At 41.1% G+C, this 25,548-nt stretch overlaps 1 protein-coding gene across 1 annotated transcript in view; it reads left to right on the plus strand.

The window, feature by feature from the left end:
- EFR3A (EFR3 homolog A) overlaps window positions 1–25,548 on the plus strand; it is a 163,082-nt gene that overhangs the window by 34,195 nt on the left and 103,339 nt on the right. The window contains exons 3-5 of the mRNA XM_073679898.1: window positions 10,238–10,314; window positions 17,518–17,645; window positions 18,178–18,328. Coding sequence (XP_073535999.1) covers window positions 10,238–10,314; window positions 17,518–17,645; window positions 18,178–18,328 — 356 coding nt within the window. The remainder of the gene's footprint in view (window positions 1–10,237; window positions 10,315–17,517; window positions 17,646–18,177; window positions 18,329–25,548) is intronic.

The following is a 25,548-nucleotide window of genomic DNA, read 5'->3' on the forward strand; positions in this document are numbered from 1 at the left end:
AAGCAAAAGGTGGCTACTTTGAAGAACCTAGAATATAAGACATATTTTCAGTTGTTTCACACTTTTTTGTTCAGTATATAATTCCACATGTGTTAATTCATAGTTTTGATGCCTTCAGTGTGAATGTACAATTTTCATAGTCATGAAAATACAGAAAAATCTTTAAATGAGAAGGTGTGTCCAAACTTTTGGTCTGTACTGTACATGTGGATGTAGATTTCTGCCAGAGGTGCACAGCAAGTAAGATTCCCAAATTATTATGTGGTGTGCACCTTTTAAAGGTAATCTGTCAGCAAGTTTTTGCTATGTAATCTGAAGACAGCATGCGATAGGGGTGAAAACATAGACTTCAGCAATGATTCTTTTATGAAGCTACATGGGTTTTGTCTACTTGCAATGATTGTTTTAGCACCAGGAGCTTCTCATTGGTGGACACAGCAGCATGTGCCTCCTTGTCTGACTCCGCCCCCTCCTGTGATAAGCAGCTCAGGGTCTGTGGACATTGTATATACGGAGTCTGACGTGGGCGGGGGCAGCTTCCTCAGCTCTGCTTCATGCTAAATCTAAAAACTCTGATATATATATATATATATGTGTGTGTGTGTGTGTGTGTGTGTGTGTGTTTTTCGTTCTGAAGAAATATGTTAACTTCGAAGCTCATCTACAAATAAAGATACTACTTCTTCAGGACAAAAAAACATGTCTCATATCTGTTTTTTTTGTCCCAAAGATGAAGTATGTTAATTTTGAAACGCGTCAACAAATAAAAAGCCACATACCCTTTCCTTGATATTCCACCCACCTGCAGCGTGGAACAGTCACTATTTCCCTTCTTCAGTGTTAGAGCAGGGGACATTATTACGGTGGGAAGTTCTGCTTCTTTCTTTTATAAGAATCCTAACCTGGTAATCTTAAAAGGTTTATTCCCATCTTCATTTCTAAATTATTGTCAGGTAACTCATGTAAATCCAAGCAATTTAGCATTTTACTTATTAAAATTTTCATTCGTTCTTGAGATATTTAACGCTTGTTTCCTTGGAGACCGACCACCGTTGCTAGATGGCAGAACATATGTAGCAGTGCTTACAAGCTCTTTTCTATTGAGCTTGAAAATAATATTTTGAAGCTGTCCAGAACCTCCGCAGTGCTTTATTACGTTTACAAGCTAGACAGCAGCGGTGGTCTGTTTCCTAGGCAACGAGCAGTATAGACCACAAAAGTATTAATATCTCAAAAACTGGTGCAAATTTTAATAAGCAGCAAATTGCACAAGTGCTCTGTTTGACAATACCAATATATGAAGATGGGAATAACCTTTTAATGTTACATTATGCTTTTTTGGGTTTTAAATTTTGCACTTTTATCTGCTTTTTTTCCCCCTTATACCAGTGGAAGACCTATGCCTAGATTTTTTCTTTTTTTTTTCTTTCGTATGTGTAACGAGCCTATTTTATTTTCACCAATCGCTTCCTTTTCATCCCATAATTTTCTTTATTAATTTTACTGCAACATTTCAGATTTCCCCCGAGCCGTGAACCTCTCCAGCTCGGAAAGCACGACCCAGTCGGCACAGCGGAAATCTTACGGTGCACGTCTTAATACATATTAAAATATTCAGAGCCACTGATCTTCCCCGCATGTTATTCCTTTCAGGTGATTAATTTCCACCTGCAGTCATGAATCACAATCTCCGCAGATCATCTTGTGTTATTCAAACGGATAATCTGCTCAAAAGCTACATGGTCTAATGAACTGCATCATCGTACAAAGCGGTGAGCGCCAACATGGATATCGTGCTATTATCCTGGCTGCCATAAGTGCCGCTGGAAAAGGATTGGAATATAGAACAGCACGGCGGCAGGATGGTGGGGATCATGCGGCTTTGAAGGTTGCAGGAGGGAAGACTTCTAAAGCATAGATCCACTCCTACTATGGGTCATTGGCCAAGCCGATCAAAAATCAAACCTTGATGCACAACGGGTGCGCCGTTCTCTTCTCTCAGCCAGTTATTAATGGGTTTCGCTATATTAATTTTTCATTAGGAGTCCTCTCAAATGTCCTATGTTGCCCTACTTGAAGACAGCAAAGCGATGGGGGCTGGAAGGGGGGGGTAATGTTAATCTCTGGGACTATCCAATTTATATATAAAATACACTGCTCAAAAAAAAATAAAGGGAACACTTAAACAACAGAATATAACTCCAAGTAAATCAAACTTCTGTGAAATCAAACTGTCCACTTAGGAAGCAACACTGATTGACAATCAATTTCACATGCTGTTGTGCAAATGGAATAGACAATAGATGGAAATTATTGGCAATTATCAAGACACCCTCAATAAAGGAGTGGTTCTGCAGGTGGGGACCACAGACCACATCTCAGTACCAATGCTTTCTGGCTGATGTTTTGGTCACTTTTGAATGTTGGTTGTGCTTTCACACTCGTGGTAGCATGAGACGAACTCTACAACCCACAGAAGTTGCTCAGGTAGTGCAGCTCATCCAGGATGGCACATCAATGCGAGCTGTGGCAAGAAGGTTTGCTGTGTCTGTCAGCGTAGTGTCCAGAGGCTGGAGGCGCTTCCAGGAGACAGGCCAGTACACCAGGAGACGTGGAGGGGGCCATAGGAGAGCAACAACCCAGCAGCAGGACCGCTACCTCCGCCTTTGTGCAAGGAAGAACAGGAGGAGCACTGCCAGAGCCCTGCAAAATGACCTCCAGCAGGCCACAAATGTGCATGTGTCTGCACAAACAGTTAGAAACCGACTCCATGAGGGTGGTATGAGGGCCCGACGTCAACAGATGGGGGTTGTGCTCACAGCCCAACACCGTGCATGACGCTTGGCATTTGCCACAGAACACCAGGATTGGCAAAGTCGCCACTGGCACCCTGTGCCACCTGTGCTTCACAGATGAAAGCAGGTTCACACTGAGCAGATGTGACAGAGTCTGGAGACGCCGTGGAGAGCGATCTGCTGCCTGCAACATCCTTCAGCATGATCAGTTTGGCAGTGGGTCAGTAATGGTGTGGGGTGGCATTTTTTTGGAGGGCCGCACAGCCCTCCATGTGCTCGCCAGAGGTAGCCTGACTGCCATTAGGTACCGAGGTGAGATCCTCAGACCCCTTGTGAGACCATATGCTGGTGCTGTTGGCCCTGGGTTCCTCCTAATGCAGGACAATGCCAGACCTCATGTGGCTGGAGTGTGTCAGCAGTTCCTGCAAGATGAAGGCATTGAAACTATGGACTTGTCCGCACATTCCCCAGACCTGAATCCGATTGAGCACATCTGGGACATCATGTCTCGCTCCATCCACCAACGTCACATTGCCCCACAGACTGTCCAGGAGTTTGCGGATGCTTTAGTCCAGGTCTGGGAGGAGATCCCACAGGAGACCATCCACAACCTCATCAGGAGCATGCCCAGGCATTGTAGGGAGGTCATACAGGCACGTGGAGGCCACACACAATACTGAGCCTCATCAGGAGCATGCCCAGGCGTTGTAGGGAGGTCATACAGGCACGTGGAGACCACACACAATACTCAGCCTCATCAGGAGCATGCCCAGGCGTTGTAGGGAGGTCATACAGGCACGTGGAGGCCACACACAATACTGAGCCTCATCAGGAGCATGCCCAGGTGTTGTAGGGAGGTCATACAGGCACGTGGAGGCCACACACAATACTCAGCCTCATCAGGAGCATGCCCAGGCGTTGTAGGTAGGTCATACAGGCACGTGGAGACCACACACAATACTCAGCCTCATCAGGAGCATGCCCAGGCGTTGTAGGGAGGTCATACAGGCACGTGGAGGCCACACACAATACTGAGCCTCATCAGGAGCATGCCCAGGTGTTGTAGGGAGGTCATACAGGCACGTAGAGGCCACACACAATACTCAGCCTCATCAGGAGCATGCCCAGGCGTTGTAGGGAGGTCATACAGGCACGTGGAGACCACACACAATACTCAGCCTCATCAGGAGCATGCCCAGGCGTTGTAGGGAGGTCATACAGGCACGTGGAGACCACACACAATACTCAGCCTCATCAGGAGCATGCCCAGGCATTGTAGGGAGGTCATACAGGCACGTGGAGGCCGCACACAATACTGAGCCTCATCAGGAGCATACCCAGGCGTTGTAGGGAGGTCATACAGGCACGTGGAGGCCACACACAATACTCAGCCTCATCAGGAGCATGCCCAGGCGTTGTAGGGAGGTCATACAGGCACGTGGAGGCCACACACAATACTTAGCCTCATCAGGAGCATGCCCAGGCGTTGTAGGGAGGTCATACAGGCACGTGGAGGCCACACACAATACTCAGCCTCATCAGGAGCATGCCCAGGCGTTGTAGGGAGGTCATACAGGCACGTGGAGGCCGCACACAATACTCAGCCTCATCAGGAGTATGCCCAGGCGTTGTAGGGAGGTCATACAGGCACGTGGAGGCCACACACAATGCTGAGCCTCATCAGGAGCATGCCCAGGCGTTGTAGGGAGGTCATACAGGCACGTGGAGGCCACACACAATACTCAGCCTCATCAGGAGCATGCCCAGGCGTTGTAGGGAGGTCATACAGGCACGTGGAGGCCACACACAATACTCAGGCTCATCAGGAGCATGCCCAGGCGTTGTAGGGAGGTCATACAGGCACGTGGAGGCCACACACAATACTGAGCCTCATCAGGAGCATGCCCAGGTGTTGTAGGGAGGTCATACAGGCACGTGGAGGCCACACACAATACTGAGCCTCATCAGGAGCATGCCCAGGCATTGTAGGGAGGTCATACAGGCACGTGGAGGCCACACACAATACTCAGCCTCATCAGGAGCATGCCCAGGCGTTGTAGGGAGGTCATACAGGCACGTGGAGGCCACACACAATACTGAGCCTCATCAGGAGCATGCCCAGGTGTTGTAGGGAGGTCATACAGGCACGTGGAGGCCACACACAATACTGAGCCTCATCAGGAGCATGCCCAGGCGTTGTAGGGAGGTCATACAGGCACGTGGAGGCCACACACAATACTGAGCCTCATCAGGAGCATGCCCAGGCGTTGTAGGGAGGTCATACAGGCACGTGGAGGCCACACACAATACTCAGCCTCATCAGGAGCATGCCCAGGCGTTGTAGGGAGGTCATACAGGCACGTGGAGGCAACACACAATACTGAGCCTCATCAGGAGCATGCCCAGGTGTTGTAGGGAGGTCATACAGGCACGTGGAGGCCACACACAATACTGAGCCTCATCAGGAGCATGCCCAGGTGTTGTAGGGAGGTCATACAGGCACGTGGAGGCCACACACAATACTCAGCCTCATCAGGAGCATGCCCAGGCGTTGTAGGGAGGTCATACAGGCACGTGGAGGCCACACACAATACTGAGCCTCATCAGGAGCATGCCCAGGTGTTGTAGGGAGGTCATACAGGCACGTGGAGGCCACACACAATACTGAGCCTCATCAGGAGCATGCCCAGGCGTTGTAGGGAGGTCATACAGGCACGTGGAGGCCACACACAATACTGAGCCTCATCAGGAGCATGCCCAGGCGTTGTAGGGAGGTCATACAGGCACGTGGAGGCCACACACAATACTCAGCCTCATCAGGAGCATGCCCAGGCGTTGTAGGGAGGTCATACAGGCACGTGGAGGCCACACACAATACTGAGCCTCATCAGGAGCATGCCCAGGTGTTGTAGGGAGGTCATACAGGCACGTGGAGGCCACACACAATACTGAGCCTCATCAGGAGCATGCCCAGGCGTTGTAGGGAGGTCATACAGGCACGTGGAGGCCACACACAATACTGAGCCTCATCAGGAGCATGCCCAGGCGTTGTAGGGAGGTCATACAGGCACGTGGAGGCCACACACAATACTGAGCCTCATCAGGAGCATGCCCAGGCGTTGTAGGGAGGTCATACAGGCACGTGGAGGCCACACACAATACTGAGCCTCATCAGGAGCATGCCCAGGCGTTGTAGGGAGGTCATACAGGCACGTGGAAGCCACACACAATACTCAGCCTCATCAGGAGCATGCCCAGGCGTTGTAGGGAGGTCATACAGGCACGTGGAGGCCACACACAATACTGAGCCTCATCAGGAGCATGCCCAGGCGTTGTAGGGAGGTCATACAGGCACGTGGAGGCCACACACAATACTCAGCCTCATCAGGAGCATGCCCAGGCGTTGTAGGGAGGTCATACAGGCACGTGGAGGCCACACACAATACTGAGCTGCATTTTGACTTGTTTTAAGGACATTACACCAAAGTTGGATCAGCCTGTAGTGTGTTTTTCCACTTTAATTTTGGGGGTGTCTCCAAATCCAGGCCTCCATTGGTTAATAAATTTGATTTCCATTGTTGATTTTTATGTGATTTTGTTGTCAGCACATTCAAAATCAAAAATGTTTGCTGTAAGGACTCATAGAGCATGTGAGGCTTGCTTTCTCCACACACACAAAGCCTGTCCTTCATCCTCCGCCCTCATATAGATGGCTTGAGTTATTTTTTTCCCCACTCAAACGTAAGAGAGCCTGAATTTTGTGCTCCCCCACCACCAGCACACACACACAACACACACACACAACACACACACACACACACACACACACACACACAGGTCCTGAAGGTCGGTCTTCCCTCGCACTCGGAGGAGAGCGAGCCCGAGGGTCTGCCTTCCCTCGCACGCGGAGAGAGAGACCCCGAGTGTCGGGCTCCCCACGCGCGCGGAGGAGAGAAAGCCTGAGCGCTGGCGCCGGGAAAGCAGAGTGACTTCTTCTGTGCACAAGATCCTTGCTCCACAAGGATACACAGATGGCAGGAAGAACAGCGAGTGACTTGTGTACAAGGTAAATTGCGCAGGCGCATACTCCGACCACGGGAGCTGCACATCACAGGGCACTGTGATATGCAGGGGAGCGGGGAAATATGGAAATTACGTAGATAGGCGGGGATTTCTTCCCTTCTCCTGGACGGGAAGCATGTCAAAACTAATTTAATAAAAAGCAATTTCAAAGCAAGCAAACCTCTAATATGAGACATACAGGTAAGTATAGATTTACATTTCTATCACCTTTATGCCCATATTAGAGGTCTGAAAAGTCCCAGGGGGTGACTAAATGAATCCACCCCTCCAACCCATCCCCAAAAAATACTGTTCACCATTTCACCGAACTCGGGTTTTTCCCCCTTTTTTCTTTTTTTTTTTTTAGTATATTAAATTGTAATTTTGAATGATGTCATTTAATGCATCCCCCTCCCCCCCCCCCAAAAAAAAAAAAAAATAAATGAGTAAATAAGCCGAACTTGCTTATTTTTGACTACAGAAAAGTTTCCCTTTTTTAAGAAAATAATAAAATATTAAAAACAAGAAACAACATAGAAAATCTTTCCCCATTGTCGGCTCCTAAAAAATTGAATGTTAAAGGAAAAAAAAAATAAAAAATTAGAATTATCTGTTCAGCGGAGGTTATTTAAGGATTTTGTAGCCGCTGTGAATTATTTGTTGATGTAAACTTACCCCGCTTCTCCGCTCTCGCTGCTCTGCTAAATAATAAATCCCCATTAACGCTGCACCTTAATGAATTTAGGCATGTAAATTCAGAGGAGGGGGAAGGAATAATGTGACATCAGTAGGCGAAGCAGCGAGGCCGAAGACTCAACCTGCCGGGATCAAAAACAATTTGATTTCCAAATTCTTGTTGTTTTTCTCCTTTGCGGAATAATCTTAAAACCTACAGACGTTTCTAGGGCACATTCGCTGCTTCCTTTTGATAGAAATTTAGCAGATACTGTTGTGAAGCCGCAGAAGAACTAGAAGGGGAATCGAAATGCGTTCCTGATCCAGCTCGCCCGCCGCTCCTGTCCTCTGATGGGCTGTATACGAGCATCAAAGAGGGCACAGAGTTACCGAAAAACCATTTAACCAGTCCTCCACAGTTCAGGCAATGCTTGTCTGTAGAAATTACAGCCTACCGCGCTGGCATTGCGTATCTTAGGTGGAATATTTATTTATTCTTCCATCTTGCAAGGTTTGAGTGACCACTTTGGTGCCATTTTTTTTTCTGTCTCCTGGACTTCCCCCTCCCAAAAAATAGAATTAAGAATTGAGAATTTGCATTTACCCCAAACAGTAAATACTACACAAAAAAAACAAAAACAAAGAACTCCTACAGCTCCATCAAATAAAAAAAAAATCAGATTTTTTTTATTTATTTTTTTATTAAAAGGGTATTCTCATCTCCAAGATGCTATCCCAGTATGTGGCAGGTGTAATAATAATATTAACAATTCCAATTAGAAATATAGTATAGTTCTTCTGATTAAGCATTGCCCTTTACTCCATGTGCAGGGCATTGCAGTAGCTTAGGTATCCATGGCTGCGACCACTAACAACTGTCACTGTATGAGTGGTTGTAACCATGGATACCTAAGTACTGCAATGCTTTGCACATGGGGTAACCAACATAGCTTATCATAAGAACTATACTATATTTTTAATTGAAGGTATTTGCTAATATTATTATTATTATTATTACACCTACTACATATTGGGATAGGATCTTGGAGATAGGGGTATTCCTATCTCTAAATAAAAAATAAAAAGCAGGTCAGTACTATTTTGGCGATGCCAAATTTTTTTTTTATTTTTAAATTAGAAATGTGCATTGGAAAAGAAAAAAAACTGGGATTCTGCCATTGATACTTGGGTTTTGTTTTTACGTTGTCCACGGTGCTGTTAACCCTCAACTGGTGATGTGGGGTTACCTATACCCCAGTGTTTAGAAGATCACGTTTGTTTTAATCGTTTTCTTATCGGCGATTGATTACAAATGAGTATAACAAATTTTTGACACCCACAAATGGATGGAAGCTAGTGAGACGCGTATCCTCATACCAGCATTTTTCCAAGAATGGCAGCCGAGCAAAAATTCCTCGGGGTGTGGCAACCCCCACCTCACCAGTTAAGGGTTAAAGTGACCCGATAACTGTCTTCTGCAAGTCAATCCGATAAACTATGTAATTTTTGGTATTAATATTATCGGGTCATTTTTATCGTACACCTGAAAACGGTACCCGAGGAACAAAGGCATAATTGCATCGTCCTTCTTTCTTAAACTACATTCTATGATAAAGCGAATGGATTCATTCAAAACAGCTCATCCTGCAAAAAAAGTAAGAAAAAAAGAAAAGGCCATCATAGGGATGTGTAGACGGAGAAACGAAAAAGCTAGGGCGCGAAGGAAAAAGACAAATGCAAGAAGTGAAACTTGGCTTCTGTGGGAAGGGGTTAAAAGACAGCTGCACTTTCAACCAACTTAGCAGAAATCAGTCAGATAGGCAAATATATAAGAAAGCTTTTAAAATATTTTATCAGAAAAATCAGCTTCTTTCTCCATTTATGAGACATTTCTCTCCAATGCCTCCTGTTGATCTCTGTTTTGTGCAGAGAAGACAGACGTCCGACTCCACTGTAGAGTGATCTTACATGGCTCGTTATACTCTATGGAGAGAAAGCAGTTCAGGAATGGAGTTCGTGCTAAGCTTTTTTAACCTCGCTGCAGTGCTGGATTCACATACACACAGCTCAGTATTGCGGTATAATGTTTTCCATCCTGCTGCGGTTTCCCTCTGTACTAAGGAATGAAGAGCTCGAATCCCTCATGTCTGTGTTTATTGTGAAGGTGAGACATTAAAGTAAATATATCTATCTGATATAAAAATACCCGGTCAGCACTGATTGCATACACTCTTGCTACCTACGTGACAACCGATGGATTTTCAGTCCTTACAAGAGAGAATTTCTACTTTCATGTAACTCGTATATTCTAGAGATTGTGCAGTTACTCTTGACTTTGGAGCCCCCCATCTCTATCCATAAAGGTCCATGATCTCCAGCGATCCACTGAAAATGAAGTGGCGACGAGTGCTTTTCATATTACAGGTGATTTCCAGTCCTAACGTCGAGCCCTTACATGAGAAGCAAGAGCAGAACGTTTCTTTTGAAGTGTACGGAAAAGGCTGTCAACATTCACTTACTACAGAGGCCGATGATGTATTCTCTTCTGTCATCATTCGCCAAAACCGACGCTAAAATGCCCGTGTACTAACAATATCTGAAAGGGGCCTATAAACACCGAACAAAAGTATTGGCCAAGATATGGCTGTGTTCTATAATGATCAGGATCGATATGCAGCACATTACTTGTATTTTTTTTCCCTTAGGTCTCTGTTGTTGTTGTGGAGCTTTACGACCTCGTTACAAGCGCCTAGTGGATAATATCTTCCCTGAAGACCCTAGAGTACGTTTTACACATTTGGCTTTAAAACTTTGTGTCTTTTCAGATTTGTACTATAATTTATGTTTTTAGTGAATTATAGTTTACAGGTATAAAATATAACTAGTATAAAATGTTTATATGGAGAGAGTATAACTATATACGGTAATACTGCCTCCTCTATCTACCAAGATTTTAATACTACTCCTTGTAAAATAATAGAACTACTATAATACTCCTCCTATATTCAAGAATATAACTACTATAATACTGCTCCTATGTACAAGAATATAACTACTATAATACTGCCCCTATATTCAAGAATATAACTACTATAATAAAGCCCTCTATGTACAAGAATATAACTACTATAATACTGCCCTCTATGTACAAGAATATAACTACTATAATACTGCTCCTATATTCAAGAATATAACTACTATAATACTGCTCCCTATGTACAAGAATATAACTACTATAATACTGCTCCTATGTACAAGAATATAACTACTATAATACTGCTCCTATGTACAAGAATATAACTACTATAATACTGCCCCTGTGTACAAGAATATAACTACTATAATACTGCTCCTATATTCAAGAATATAACTACTATAATACTGCCCTCTATGTACAAGAATATAACTACTATAATACTGCTCCTATATTCAAGAATATAACTACTATAATACTGCCCTCTATGTACAAGAATATAACTACTATAATACTGCTCCTATATTCAAGAATATAACTACTATAATACTGCTCCCTATGTACAAGAATATAACTACTATAATACTGCTCCTATGTACAAGAATATAACTACTATAATACTGCTCCTATGTACAAGAATATAACTACTATAATACTGCTCCCTATGTACAAGAATATAACTACTATAATACTGCTCCTATGTACAAGAATATAACTACTATAATACTGCCCCTGTGTACAAGAATATAACTACTATAATACTGCTCCTATATTCAAGAATATAACTACTATAATACTGCCCTCTATGTACAAGAATATAACTACTATAATACTGCTCCTATATTCAAGAATATAACTACTATAATACTGCTCCCTATGTACAAGAATATAACTACTATAATACTGCTCCTATGTACAAGAATATAACTACTATAACACTGCCCCTATGTACAAGAATATAACTACTATAATACTGTCCCCTATGTACAAGAATATACCTACTATAATACTGCCCCTATGTACAAGAATATAACTACTATAATACTGCTCCCTATGCACAAGAATATAACAACTATAACACTGCCCCTATGTACAAGAATATAACTACTATAATACTGCTCCTATGTACAAGAATATAACTACTATAATACTGCCCCCTATGTACATGAATATAACTACTATAATACTGCCCCCTATGTACAAGAATATAACTGCTATAATACTGCTCCTATGTTCAAGAATATAACTACTATAATACTGCTCCTATGTTCAAGAATATAACTACTATAATACTGCCCCTATGTACAAGAATATAACTACTATAATACTGCTCCTATGTACAAGAATATAACTACTATAATACTGCTCCTATGTACAAGAATATAACTACTATAATACTGCCCCCTTTGTACAAGAATATAACTACTATAATACTGCCCCCTTTGTACAAGAATATAACTACTATAATACTGCCCCCTTTGTACAAGAATATAATTACTATAATACTGCCCCCTATGTACAAGAATATAACTACTATAATACTGCCCCCTATGTACAAGAATATAACTACTATAATACTGCTCTCTATGTACAAGAATATAAGTACTATAATACTGCCCCCTATGTACAAGAATATAACTACTATAATACTGCCCCTATGTACAAGAATATAAGTACTATAATACTTCTCCTATGTAGAAGAATATAACTACTATAATACTGCTCCTATGTACAAGAATATAACCACTATAATACTGCCCCTATGTATAAGAATATAACTACTATAATACTGCCCCTATGTATAAGAATATAACTACTCTAATACTGCCCCTATGTACAAGAATATAACTACTCTAATACTGCCCCTATGTACAAGAATATAACTACTATAATACTGCTCCTATGTACAAGAATATAACTACTATAATACTGCTCCTATGTACAAGAATATAACTACTATAATACTGCTCCTATGTACAAGAATATAACTACTATAATACTGCCCCCTTTGTACAAGAATATAACTACTATAATACTGCCCCTATATACAAGAATATAACCACTATAATACTGCCCCTGTGTACAAGAATATAATTACTATAATACTGCCCCCTATGTACAAGAATATAACTACTATAATACTGCCCCTATGTACAAGAATATAACCACTATAATACTGCCCCTATGTACAAGAATATTACTACTATAATACTGCCCCCTATGTACAAGAATATAACCACTATAATACTGCCCCTATGTACAAGAATATAACTACTATAATACTGCCCCTATGTATAAGAATATAACTACTATAATACTGCCCCTATGTACAAGAATATAACTACTATAATACTGCCCCTATGTATAAGAATATAACTACTATAATACTGCCCCTATGTATAAGAATATAACTACTATAATACTGCCCCTATGTATAAGAATATAACTACTATAATACTGCTCCCTATGTACAAGAATATAATTACTATAATACTGCCCATATGTACAAGAATATAACTACTATAATACTGCCGCTATGTACAAGAATATAACTACTATAATACTGCCGCTATGTACAAGAATATAACTACTATAATACTGCCCCTATGTACAAGAATATAACTACTATAATACTGCCCCTATGTACAAGAATATAACTACTATAATACTGCTCCTATGTACAAGAATATAACCACTATAATACTGCCCCTATGTACAAGAATATAACTACTATAATACTGCCCCTATGTACAAGAATATAACTACTATAATACTGCTCCTATGTACGAGAATATAACTACTATAATACTGCTCCTCTATAGAAGAATATAACTACTATAATACTGCCCCCTATGTACAAGAATATAACTACTATAATACTGCTCCTATGTACAAGAATAGAACTACTATAATACTGCTCCTATGTACAAGAATATAACTACTATAATACTGCTCCTATGTACAAGAATATAACTACTATAATACTGCCCCATGCACAAGAATATAACTACTATAATACTGCTCCTATGTACGAGAATATAACTACTATAATACTGCCCCCTATGTACAAGAATATAACTACTATAATACTGCTCCTCTATAGAAGAATATAACTACTATAATACTGCCCCCTATGTACAAGAATATAACTACTATAATACTGCTCCTATGTACAAGAATAGAACTACTATAATACTGCCCCATGCACAAGAATATAACTACTATAATACTGCTCCTATGTACGAGAATATAACTACTATAATATTGCCCCCTATGTACAAGAATATAACTACTATAATACTGCTCCTATGTACAAGAATATAACTACTATAATACTGCCCCTATGTACGAGAATATAACTACTATAATACTGCCCCTATGTACGAGAATATAACTACTATAATACTGCCCCTATGTACGAGAATATAACTACTATAATACTGCTCCTATGTACGAGAATATAAGTACTATAATACTGCCCCATGCACAAGAATATAACTACTATAATACTGCTCCTATGTACGAGAATATAAGTACTATAATATTGCCCCCTATGTACAAGAATATAACTACTATAATACTGCTCCTGTGTACAAGAATATAACTACTATAATACTGCCCCTATGTACGAGAATATAAGTACTATAATACTGCTCCTATGTACGAGAATATAAGTACTATAATATTGCCCCCTATGTACAAGAATATAACTACTATAATACTGCTCCTATGTACGAGAATATAACTACTATAATACTGCCCCTATGTACGAGAATATAACTACTATAATACTGCCCCTATGTACGAGAATATAACTTCTATAATACTGCTCCTATGTACGAGAATATAACTACTATAATACTGCTCCTATGTACGAGAATATAACTACTATAATACTGCCCCCTATGTACATGAATATAACTACTATAATACTGCCCCCTATGTACAAGAATATAACTGCTATAATACTGCTCCTATGTTCAAGAATATAACTACTATAATACTGCTCCTATGTTCAAGAATATAACTACTATAATACTGCCCCTATGTACAAGAATATAACTACTATAATACTGCTCCTATGTACAAGAATATAACTACTATAATACTGCTCCTATGTACAAGAATATAACTACTATAATACTGCCCCCTTTGTACAAGAATATAACTACTATAATACTGCCCCCTTTGTACAAGAATATAACTACTATAATACTGCCCCCTTTGTACAAGAATATAATTACTATAATACTGCCCCCTATGTACAAGAATATAACTACTATAATACTGCTCTCTATGTAGAAGAATATAAGTACTATAATACTGCCCCCTATGTACAAGAATATAACTACTATAATACTGCCCCTATGTACAAGAATATAAGTACTATAATACTTCTCCTATGTAGAAGAATATAACTACTATAATACTGCTCCTATGTACAAGAATATAACCACTATAATACTGCCCCTATGTATAAGAATATAACTACTATAATACTGCCCCTATGTATAAGAATATAACTACTCTAATACTGCCCCTATGTATAAGAATATAACTACTCTAATACTGCCCCTATGTACAAGAATATAACTACTATAATACTGCTCCTATGTACAAGAATATAACTACTATAATACTGCTCCTATGTACAAGAATATAACTACTATAATACTGCTCCTATGTACAAGAATATAACTACTATAATACTGCTCCTATGTACAAGAATATAACTACTATAATACTGCCCCCTTTGTACAAGAATATAACTACTATAATACTGCCCCTATATACAAGAATATAACCACTATAATACTGCCCCTATGTACAAGAATATAACTACTATAATACTGCCCCCTATGTACAAGAATATAACCACTATAATACTGCCCCTATGTACAAGAATATAACTACTATAATACTGCCCCTATGTACAAGAATATAACTACTATAATACTGCCCCTATGTATAAGAATATAACTACTATAATACTGCCCCTATGTATAAGAATATAACTACTATAATACTGCCCCTATGTATAAGAATATAACTACTATAATACTGCTCCCTATGTACAAGAATATAATTACTATAATACTGCCCATATGTACAAGAATATAACTACTATAATACTGCCGCTATGTACAAGAATATAACTACTATAATACTGCCCCTATGTACAAGAATATAACTACTATAATACTGCCCCTATGTACAAGAATATAACTACTATAATACTGCTCCTATGTACAAGAATATAACCACTATAATACTGCCCCTATGTACAAGAATATAACTACTATAATACTGCCCCTATGTACAATAATATAACTACTATAATACTGCTCCTCTATAGAAGAATATAACTACTATAATACTGCTCCTATGTACGAGAATATAACTACTATAATACTGCTCCTCTATAGAAGAATATAACTACTATAATACTGCCCCCTATGTACAAGAATATAACTACTATAATACTGCTCCTATGTACAAGAATAGAACTACTATAATACTGCTCCTATGTACAAGAATATAACTACTATAATACTGCCCCATGCACAAGAATATAACTACTATAATACTGCTCCTATGTACGAGAATATAACTACTATAATACTGCCCCCTATGTACAAGAATATAACTACTATAATACTGCTCCTCTATAGAAGAATATAACTACTATAATACTGCCCCCTATGTACAAGAATATAACTACTATAATACTGCTCCTATGTACAAGAATAGAACTACTATTATACTGCTCCTATGTACAAGAATATAACTACTATAATACTGCCCCATGCACAAGAATATAACTACTATAATACTGCTCCTATGTACGAGAATATAACTACTATAATACTGCCCCCTATGTACAAGAATATAACTACTATAATACTGCTCCTCTATAGAAGAATATAACTACTATAATACTGCCCCCTATGTACAAGAATATAACTACTATAATACTGCTCCTATGTACAAGAATAGAACTACTATAATACTGCCCCATGCACAAGAATATAACTACTATAATACTGCTCCTATGTACGAGAATATAACTACTATAATATTGCCCCCTATGTACAAGAATATAACTACTATAATACTGCTCCTATGTACAAGAATATAACTACTATAATACTGCCCCTATGTACGAGAATATAACTACTATAATACTGCCCCTATGTACGAGAATATAACTACTATAATACTGCTCTTATGTACGAGAATATAAGTACTATAATACTGCCCCATGCACAAGAATATAACTACTATAATACTGCTCCTATGTACGAGAATATAAGTACTATAATATTGCCCCCTGTGTTCAAGAATATAACTACTATAATACTGCTCCTGTGTACAAGAATATAACTACTATAATACTGCCCCTATGTACGAGAATATAAGTACTATAATACTGCTCCTATGTACGAGAATATAAGTACTATAATATTGCCCCCTATGTACAAGAATATAACTACTATAATACTCCTCCTATGTACAAGAATATAACTACTATAATACTGCCCCTATGTACAAGAATATAACTACTATAATACTGCCCCCTATGTACAAGAATATAACTTCTATAATACTGCTCCTATGTACGAGAATATAACTACTATAATACTGCCCCTATGTACAAGAATATAACTACTATAATACTGCCCCCTATGTACAAGAATATAACTTCTATAATACTGCTCCTATGTACGAGAATATAACTACTATAATACTGCCCCTATGTACGAGAATATAAGTACTATAATACTGCTCCTATGTACAAGAATATAACTACTATAATACTGCCCCTATGTACAAGAATATAACTACTATAATAATGCCCCTATGTACAAGAATATAACTACTATAATACTGCCCCTATGTACGAGAATATAAGTACTATAATACTGCCCCTTTGATTTTTAGTCTGCTGTTGCTCCCTGCACATCTTTATATAAAGTTCATTCTCTGCCTTTTCCGCTCTTGTTTTTCTAGCATGGACTTGTCAAGGCAGACATGGAAAAACTGACATTTTATGCTGTGTCTGCCCCTGAAAAGCTGGACCGTATTGGCGCTTACCTAGCGGAGAGACTGAGCAGAGATGTTGTCAGACACCGTTACGGGTGAGTGAAGCTCATTTGTGTTCAGTGAGTTTTTTTCATTATGGAAACCATGTCTTCTGTCACTCAGCCTGAAATCTCCGGTAACACTCGACAGTAATGGATGAAGAAAAGGCCTTGTACAGTGCTACCATCCATGTTTGAATCTTGGGCTGCCATGGAGCATTATTTACTTTCATGCTGTTTTTAGAAGGTGTCCTTACTAATAGTCTGTGATAAGGTTAGGGCAGACTTGACCAGTTTGGGCGTCACAACATGAATCCATATGCGACTTCCATATGAATCCCTGAAAAAAGGACTCTGGTGCCCCCAATGGAGCTGAAGCTTCGGTTTGCATCATTGAAGTGATACATATACAACTTTGGGGTTTTACCAAGATTGAAAGTTGTCCCCTTTTACATGTGGAAAATAGTGAAGGTGAAAGTCCATTCGGATCCGGAACCACTCGCCGATTGGTTTATTTTTGTGTGCTTGGATCCTTCATCAGGAGCGGTACTACAGTAACCGTCCTTTTGTTGTCTTCTCCTTTTTTCAGGAATGTGTTCATTGCTATGGAGGCTCTGGACCAGCTTCTTATGGCGTGCCACTCTCAGAGCATCAAACCCTTCGTTGAGAGCTTTCTACACATGGTAGCAAAGCTTCTGGAGTCCGGAGAACCTAAGTTGCAAGTGTACGGAACGAATTCTGTGAGTACTTCAGTGTATTAAAAGCATCCGGATCAGAGACAGATTCTCTTATTGCTAATGTCTGCTTGTGTCTGAAACACTATGGTGTTTCCAAGAAAACATACAGGTTCAGTAACGAGGAGATTGAGATGAATAATTAGTGGGGCAGTTCCCCGCAGGCTTCTCCCTGCTCCACTCATCTATTCTCCCTATCCAAACAGGCAATCAAACAGGACCAGGTAGGGTGAGGCTGTCAGGGACCTGTCTCAACGATTTGTTCTTCACAGTCTACTCGTTTCAGACCTTTTTAATCACCTAGGTGGGTCCTCGCCGGCTTCTCCCAGGTCCTCTCAACTAGATTTATCCCTATACAAACATAGCAAGAGAACAGTCAATCAAGCAGAGCTGGGCAGGGTAAAGCTGGTGGGGACTGGCCCCACAGATTGTTTCTTCTCAGCCTACTTGTTCCCCACCTTTTTAATGAATGAGGAGGGTCTCCGCAGGCTTCTCCCTGCTCCACTCATCTATTCTTCCTATACAGCAAACATTCAATCAAGCAGGACCAGGCAGGATGATGCTGGCAGAGACTGGCCCCGGGGATTATTCTTCTCAGTCTACTTGTTCCCCACCTGTTTAATAACTGAGGGGGGTCCCCGCAGGCTTCTCCCTGCTCCACCCAAACACACTCCTCAACATTGAAATTGCAACACCAAAAAGCAAAAGTTGTGGAATAATGGAACTCAAAGAATGGAGACCTATTACTGATCTGCAAATGATGAAAAAATCCAAGGAAAACCTTCAAAACATCTCGATTTATTCAGTCTAGAGCAGGGATGTCAAACTCAAACATACAGAGGGCCAAAATGAAAACCATGGACAAAGTCGCGGACCAAACAGTACACAGTATAATGGGCCCCACATAGTGCTCCATACAGAATAAGGGGCCCCACATAGTGCTCCATACAGAATAAGGGGCCCCACATAGTGCTCCATACAGAATAAGGGGCCCCACATAGTCCTCCATACAGAATAAGGGGCCCCACATAGTGCTCCATACAGAATAAGGGGCCCCACATAGTCCTCCATACAGAATAATGGGCCCCACATAGTGCTCCATACAGAATAAGGGGCCCCACATAGTCCTCCATACAGAATAAGGGGCCCCACATAGTGCTCCATACAGAATAAGGGGCCCCACATAGTCCTCCATGCAGAATAAGGGGCCCCACATAGTCCTCCATACAGAATAAGGGGCCCCACATAGTCCTCCATACAGAATAAGGGGCCCCACATAGTCCTCCATACAGAATAAGGGGCCCCACATAGTCCTCCATACAGAATAAGGGGCCCCACATAGTGCTCCATACAGAATAAGGGGCCCCACATAGTGCTCCATACAGAATAAGGGGCCCCACATAGTCCTCCATACAGAATAAGGGGCCCCACATAGTGCTCCATACAGAATAAGGGGCCCCACATAGTGCTCCATACAGAATAAGGGGCCCCACATAGTGCTCCATACAGAATAAGGGGCCCCACATAGTGCTCCATACAGAATAAGGGGCCCCACATAGTCCTCCATACAGAATAAGGGGCCCCACATAGTGCTCCATACAGAATAAGGGGCCCCACATAGTCCTCCATGCAGAATAAGGAGTCCCACATAGTCCTCCTTACAGAATAAGTGGTCCCACATAGTCCTCCATACAGTATAATGGGCCCCACATAGTCCTCCATACAGTATAATGGGCCCCACATAGTCCTCCATACAGAATAAGGGGCCCCACATAGTGCTCCATACAGAATAAGGGGCCCCACATAGTCCTCCATACAGAATAAGGGGCCCACATAGTGCTCCATACAGAATAAGGGGCCCCACATAGTCCTCCATACAGAATAAGGGGCCCCACATAGTGCTCCATACAGAATAAGGGGCCCCACATAGTCCTCCATACAGAATAATGGGCCCCACATAGTGCTCCATACAGAATAAGGGGCCCCACATAGTCCTCCATGCAGAATAAGGAGTCCCACATAGTCCTCCTTACAGAATAAGTGGTCCCACATAATCCTCCATACAGTATAATGGGCCCCACATAGTCCTCCATACAGTATAATGGGCCCCACATAGTGCTCCATACAGAATAAGGGGCCCCACATAGTCCTCCATACAGAATAAGGGGCCCCACGTAGTGCTCCATACAGAATAAGGGGCCCCACATAGTCCTCCATACAGAATAAGGGGCCCCACATAGTCCTCCATGCAGAATAAGGAGTCCCACATAGTGCTCCATACAGTATAATGGGCCCCACATAGTCCTCCATACAGAATAAGGGGCCCCACATAGTCCTCCATACAGAATAAGGGGCCCCACATAGTCCTCCATACAGTATAATGGGCCCCACATAGTCCTCCATACAGTATAATGGGCCCCACATAGTCCTCCATACAGAATAAGTGGTCCCACATAGTCCTCCATACAGTGTAATGGACCCCACATAGTCCTCCATACAGTGTAATGGACCCCACATAGTCCTCCATACAGTGTAATGGACCCCACATAGTCCTCCATACAGTGTAATGGACCCCACATAGTCCTCCATACAGTATAATGAGCCCCACATAGTCCTCCATACAGTATAATGGGCCCCACATAGTCCTCCATACAGAATAATGGCCCCCACATAGTCCTCCATACAGTGTAATGGACCCCACATAGTCCTCCATACAGTATAATGGCTCCACATAGTCCTCCATACAGTGTAATGGGCCCCACATAGTCCTCCATACAGTATAATGGGCCCCACATAGTCCTCCATACAGTATAATGGGCCCCACATAGTCCTCCATACAGTATAATGAGCCCCACATAGTCCTCCATACAGTGTAATGGACCCCACATAGTCCTCCATACAGTGTAATGGACCCCACATAGTCCTCCATACAGTGTAATGGACCCCACATAGTCCTCCATACAGTGTAATGGACCCCACATAGTCCTCCATACAGTGTAATGGACCCCACATAGTCCTCCATACAGTATAATGGCTCCACATAGTCCTCCATACAGTGTAATGGGCCCCACATAGTCCTCCATACAGTATAATGGGCCCCACATAGTCCTCCATACAGTATAATGGGCCCCACATAGTCCTCCATACAGTATAATGAGCCCCACATAGTCCTCCATACAGTGTAATGGACCCCACATAGTCCTCCATACAGTGTAATGGACCCCACATAGTCCTCCATACAGTGTAATGGACCCCACATAGTCCTCCATACAGTGTAATGGACCCCACATAGTCCTCCATACAGTGTAATGGACCCCACATAGTGCTCCATACAGTATAATGAGCCCCACATAGTCCTCCATACAGTATAATGGGCCCCACATAGTCCTCCATACAGAATAATGGCCACACATAGTGCTCCATACAGAATAAGGGGCCCCACATAGTGCTCCATACAGAATAAGGGGCCCCACATAGTGCTCCATACAGAATAAGGGGCCCCACATAGTGCTCCATACAGAATAAGGGGCCCCACATAGTCCTCCATACAGAATAAGGGGCCCCACATAGTGCTCCATACAGAATAAGGGGCCCCACATAGTCCTCCATGCAGAATAAGGAGTCCCACATAGTCCTCCTTACAGAATAAGTGGTCCCACATAGTCCTCCATACAGTATAATGGGCCCCACATAGTCCTCCATACAGTATAATGGGCCCCACATAGTCCTCCATACAGAATAAGGGGCCCCACATAGTGCTCCATACAGAATAAGGGGCCCCACATAGTCCTCCATACAGAATAAGGGGCCCACATAGTGCTCCATACAGAATAAGGGGCCCCACATAGTCCTCCATACAGAATAAGGGGCCCCACATAGTGCTCCATACAGAATAAGGGGCCCCACATAGTCCTCCATACAGAATAATGGGCCCCACATAGTGCTCCATACAGAATAAGGGGCCCCACATAGTCCTCCATGCAGAATAAGGAGTCCCACATAGTCCTCCTTACAGAATAAGTGGTCCCACATAATCCTCCATACAGTATAATGGGCCCCACATAGTCCTCCATACAGTATAATGGGCCCCACATAGTGCTCCATACAGAATAAGGGGCCCCACATAGTCCTCCATACAGAATAAGGGGCCCCACGTAGTGCTCCATACAGAATAAGGGGCCCCACATAGTCCTCCATACAGAATAAGGGGCCCCACATAGTCCTCCATGCAGAATAAGGAGTCCCACATAGTGCTCCATACAGTATAATGGGCCCCACATAGTCCTCCATACAGAATAAGGGGCCCCACATAGTCCTCCATACAGAATAAGGGGCCCCACATAGTCCTCCATACAGTATAATGGGCCCCACATAGTCCTCCATACAGTATAATGGGCCCCACATAGTCCTCCATACAGAATAAGTGGTCCCACATAGTCCTCCATACAGTGTAATGGACCCCACATAGTCCTCCATACAGTGTAATGGACCCCACATAGTCCTCCATACAGTGTAATGGACCCCACATAGTCCTCCATACAGTGTAATGGACCCCACATAGTCCTCCATACAGTATAATGAGCCCCACATAGTCCTCCATACAGTATAATGGGCCCCACATAGTCCTCCATACAGAATAATGGCCCCCACATAGTCCTCCATACAGTGTAATGGACCCCACATAGTCCTCCATACAGTATAATGGCTCCACATAGTCCTCCATACAGTGTAATGGGCCCCACATAGTCCTCCATACAGTATAATGGGCCCCACATAGTCCTCCATACAGTATAATGGGCCCCACATAGTCCTCCATACAGTATAATGAGCCCCACATAGTCCTCCATACAGTGTAATGGACCCCACATAGTCCTCCATACAGTGTAATGGACCCCACATAGTCCTCCATACAGTGTAATGGACCCCACATAGTCCTCCATACAGTGTAATGGACCCCACATAGTCCTCCATACAGTGTAATGGACCCCACATAGTCCTCCATACAGTGTAATGGACCCCACATAGTCCTCCATACAGTGTAATGGACCCCACATAGTCCTCCATACAGTATAATGGCTCCACATAGTCCTCCATACAGTGTAATGGGTCCCACATAGTCCTCCATACAGTATAATGGGCCCCACATAGTCCTCCATACAGTATAATGGGCCCCACATAGTCCTCCATACAGTATAATGAGCCCCACATAGTCCTCCATACAGTGTAATGGACCCCACATAGTCCTCCATACAGTGTAATGGACCCCACATAGTCCTCCATACAGTGTAATGGACCCCACATAGTCCTCCATACAGTGTAATGGACCCCACATAGTCCTCCATACAGTGTAATGGACCCCACATAGTGCTCCATACAGTATAATGAGCCCCACATAGTCCTCCATACAGTATAATGGGCCCCACATAGTCCTCCATACAGAATAATGGCCACACATAGTGCTCCATACAGAATAATGGCCACACATAGGTGTGGTGGGTCTGGTGTCGAGAGCCAACTAAAACTACCCTGCGGGGCCAGATTTGGCCCAGGGGATGGAGTTTGACACGTGTGGTCTAGAGTACGAGCCATGTGCAGAAATGCCCAGCACTTAGCCTCGGCTGCTATCACTGAGGTCGTCTGAGGAAGGTTCTGCCATTGAATGCACTTGGGAAAATCATCAAGATCCGCAGCTGGCAGCTCCCTGTGCTACAGCCGACCAATGGCTTTCCAGATGTGCGCGATGGGAGACAAGTCCGGAGACGCTGCAGGCCATGATAACATATTCAGGCGCCTCAGGCTGCTCACATTAATACGAACAACATGCGGCCTGACGTCGTGTTGAGAAATAACACCGGTGATACGGCCATTCCTCCAAAGTGTCCAGGAGCTGATTTTCCATGTGGTAACACCAACCTGTGCTGCTGTGAACAGACTTTCCCATCTTGGTGTTACAATTTCAATGCTGAGAATTGTGTATAAAACATGGAAAAAAAAAATCAAGATCGACCTGATATCTAATATTCTATCTTCTCATATATATTCTGGGGTCTACATTGATGTTTTTATAAACTCTTCTAATGGAGAATTTAATTTTATAAAATAAATAAATAAATTCTCCACCACAAAAATAACCTGTTTTTTTTTTGTTTGTTTGTTTTTTATTTCTTTAATATTTTTATTACATACTCATAATGGTAAAAAAAACACCTACACATACATGGCTTTAATAAATAAAAAGAGTTATCTTTTATTTATTATTTTCCTTTCAATGCATACTTTAATAACCCAGAGAATTAAACAGGTTAGTTAATGTGAAACATGAACAGTAAAAAAAAAATATAAGCAAATACAAAAAAGCTATTTTTATTTATTATTTTTTTATGTGTGTGTATGTGTATATATATATATATATATATATATATATATATATATATATATATATATATATATATATATATATATATAATATGCTATTTTTATTTATTATTTTATATATATATATGCTATTTTTATTTATTATTTTATATATATATATATATATGCTATTTTTATTTATTATTTTATATATATATATATGGTATTTTTATTTATTATTTTATATATATATATATATATGGTATTTTTATTTATTATTTTATATATATATATATATATGCTATTTTTATTTATTATTTTATATATATATATGCTATTTTTATTTATTATTTTATATATATATACATATGCTATTTTTATTTATTATTTTATATATATATATATATATATATGCTATTTTTATTTATTTTATATATATATATATATATATATATATACACATATATATATGCTATTTTATTTATTATTTTATATATATATAATATATATATATGCTATTTTTATTTATTTATTTTATATATATATATATATATATATATATATATATATATATATATATATATATATATATATATATATATATATATATATATATTATAATGATATTGCAAAAATAAAATTACGGTATATAAATTGCACAGATGCTTGACAGGGAATATACGTTACCATAGAGACATATATTTCTGCAGGGGAGCTGTATACAAACAATAGGAAATTTGCAATGGGAACTGTTTGCCATTGCATCGGAGCAGTAAAGCTGCACATGTGAATATAACCTTAAAAATAACACGGCCACATTCAAGCTGCAGGTAAAAAATGATATAAAACGTTTACTGAATAGGCTTGTGTGA

The sequence above is a fragment of the Phyllobates terribilis genome, unplaced genomic scaffold (genome assembly GCF_046119375.1).
Source record: "Phyllobates terribilis strain yellow unplaced genomic scaffold, ASM4611937v1 Scaffold_4__5_contigs__length_816908805, whole genome shotgun sequence".
Lineage (NCBI taxonomy): Eukaryota > Metazoa > Chordata > Amphibia > Anura > Dendrobatidae > Phyllobates > Phyllobates terribilis.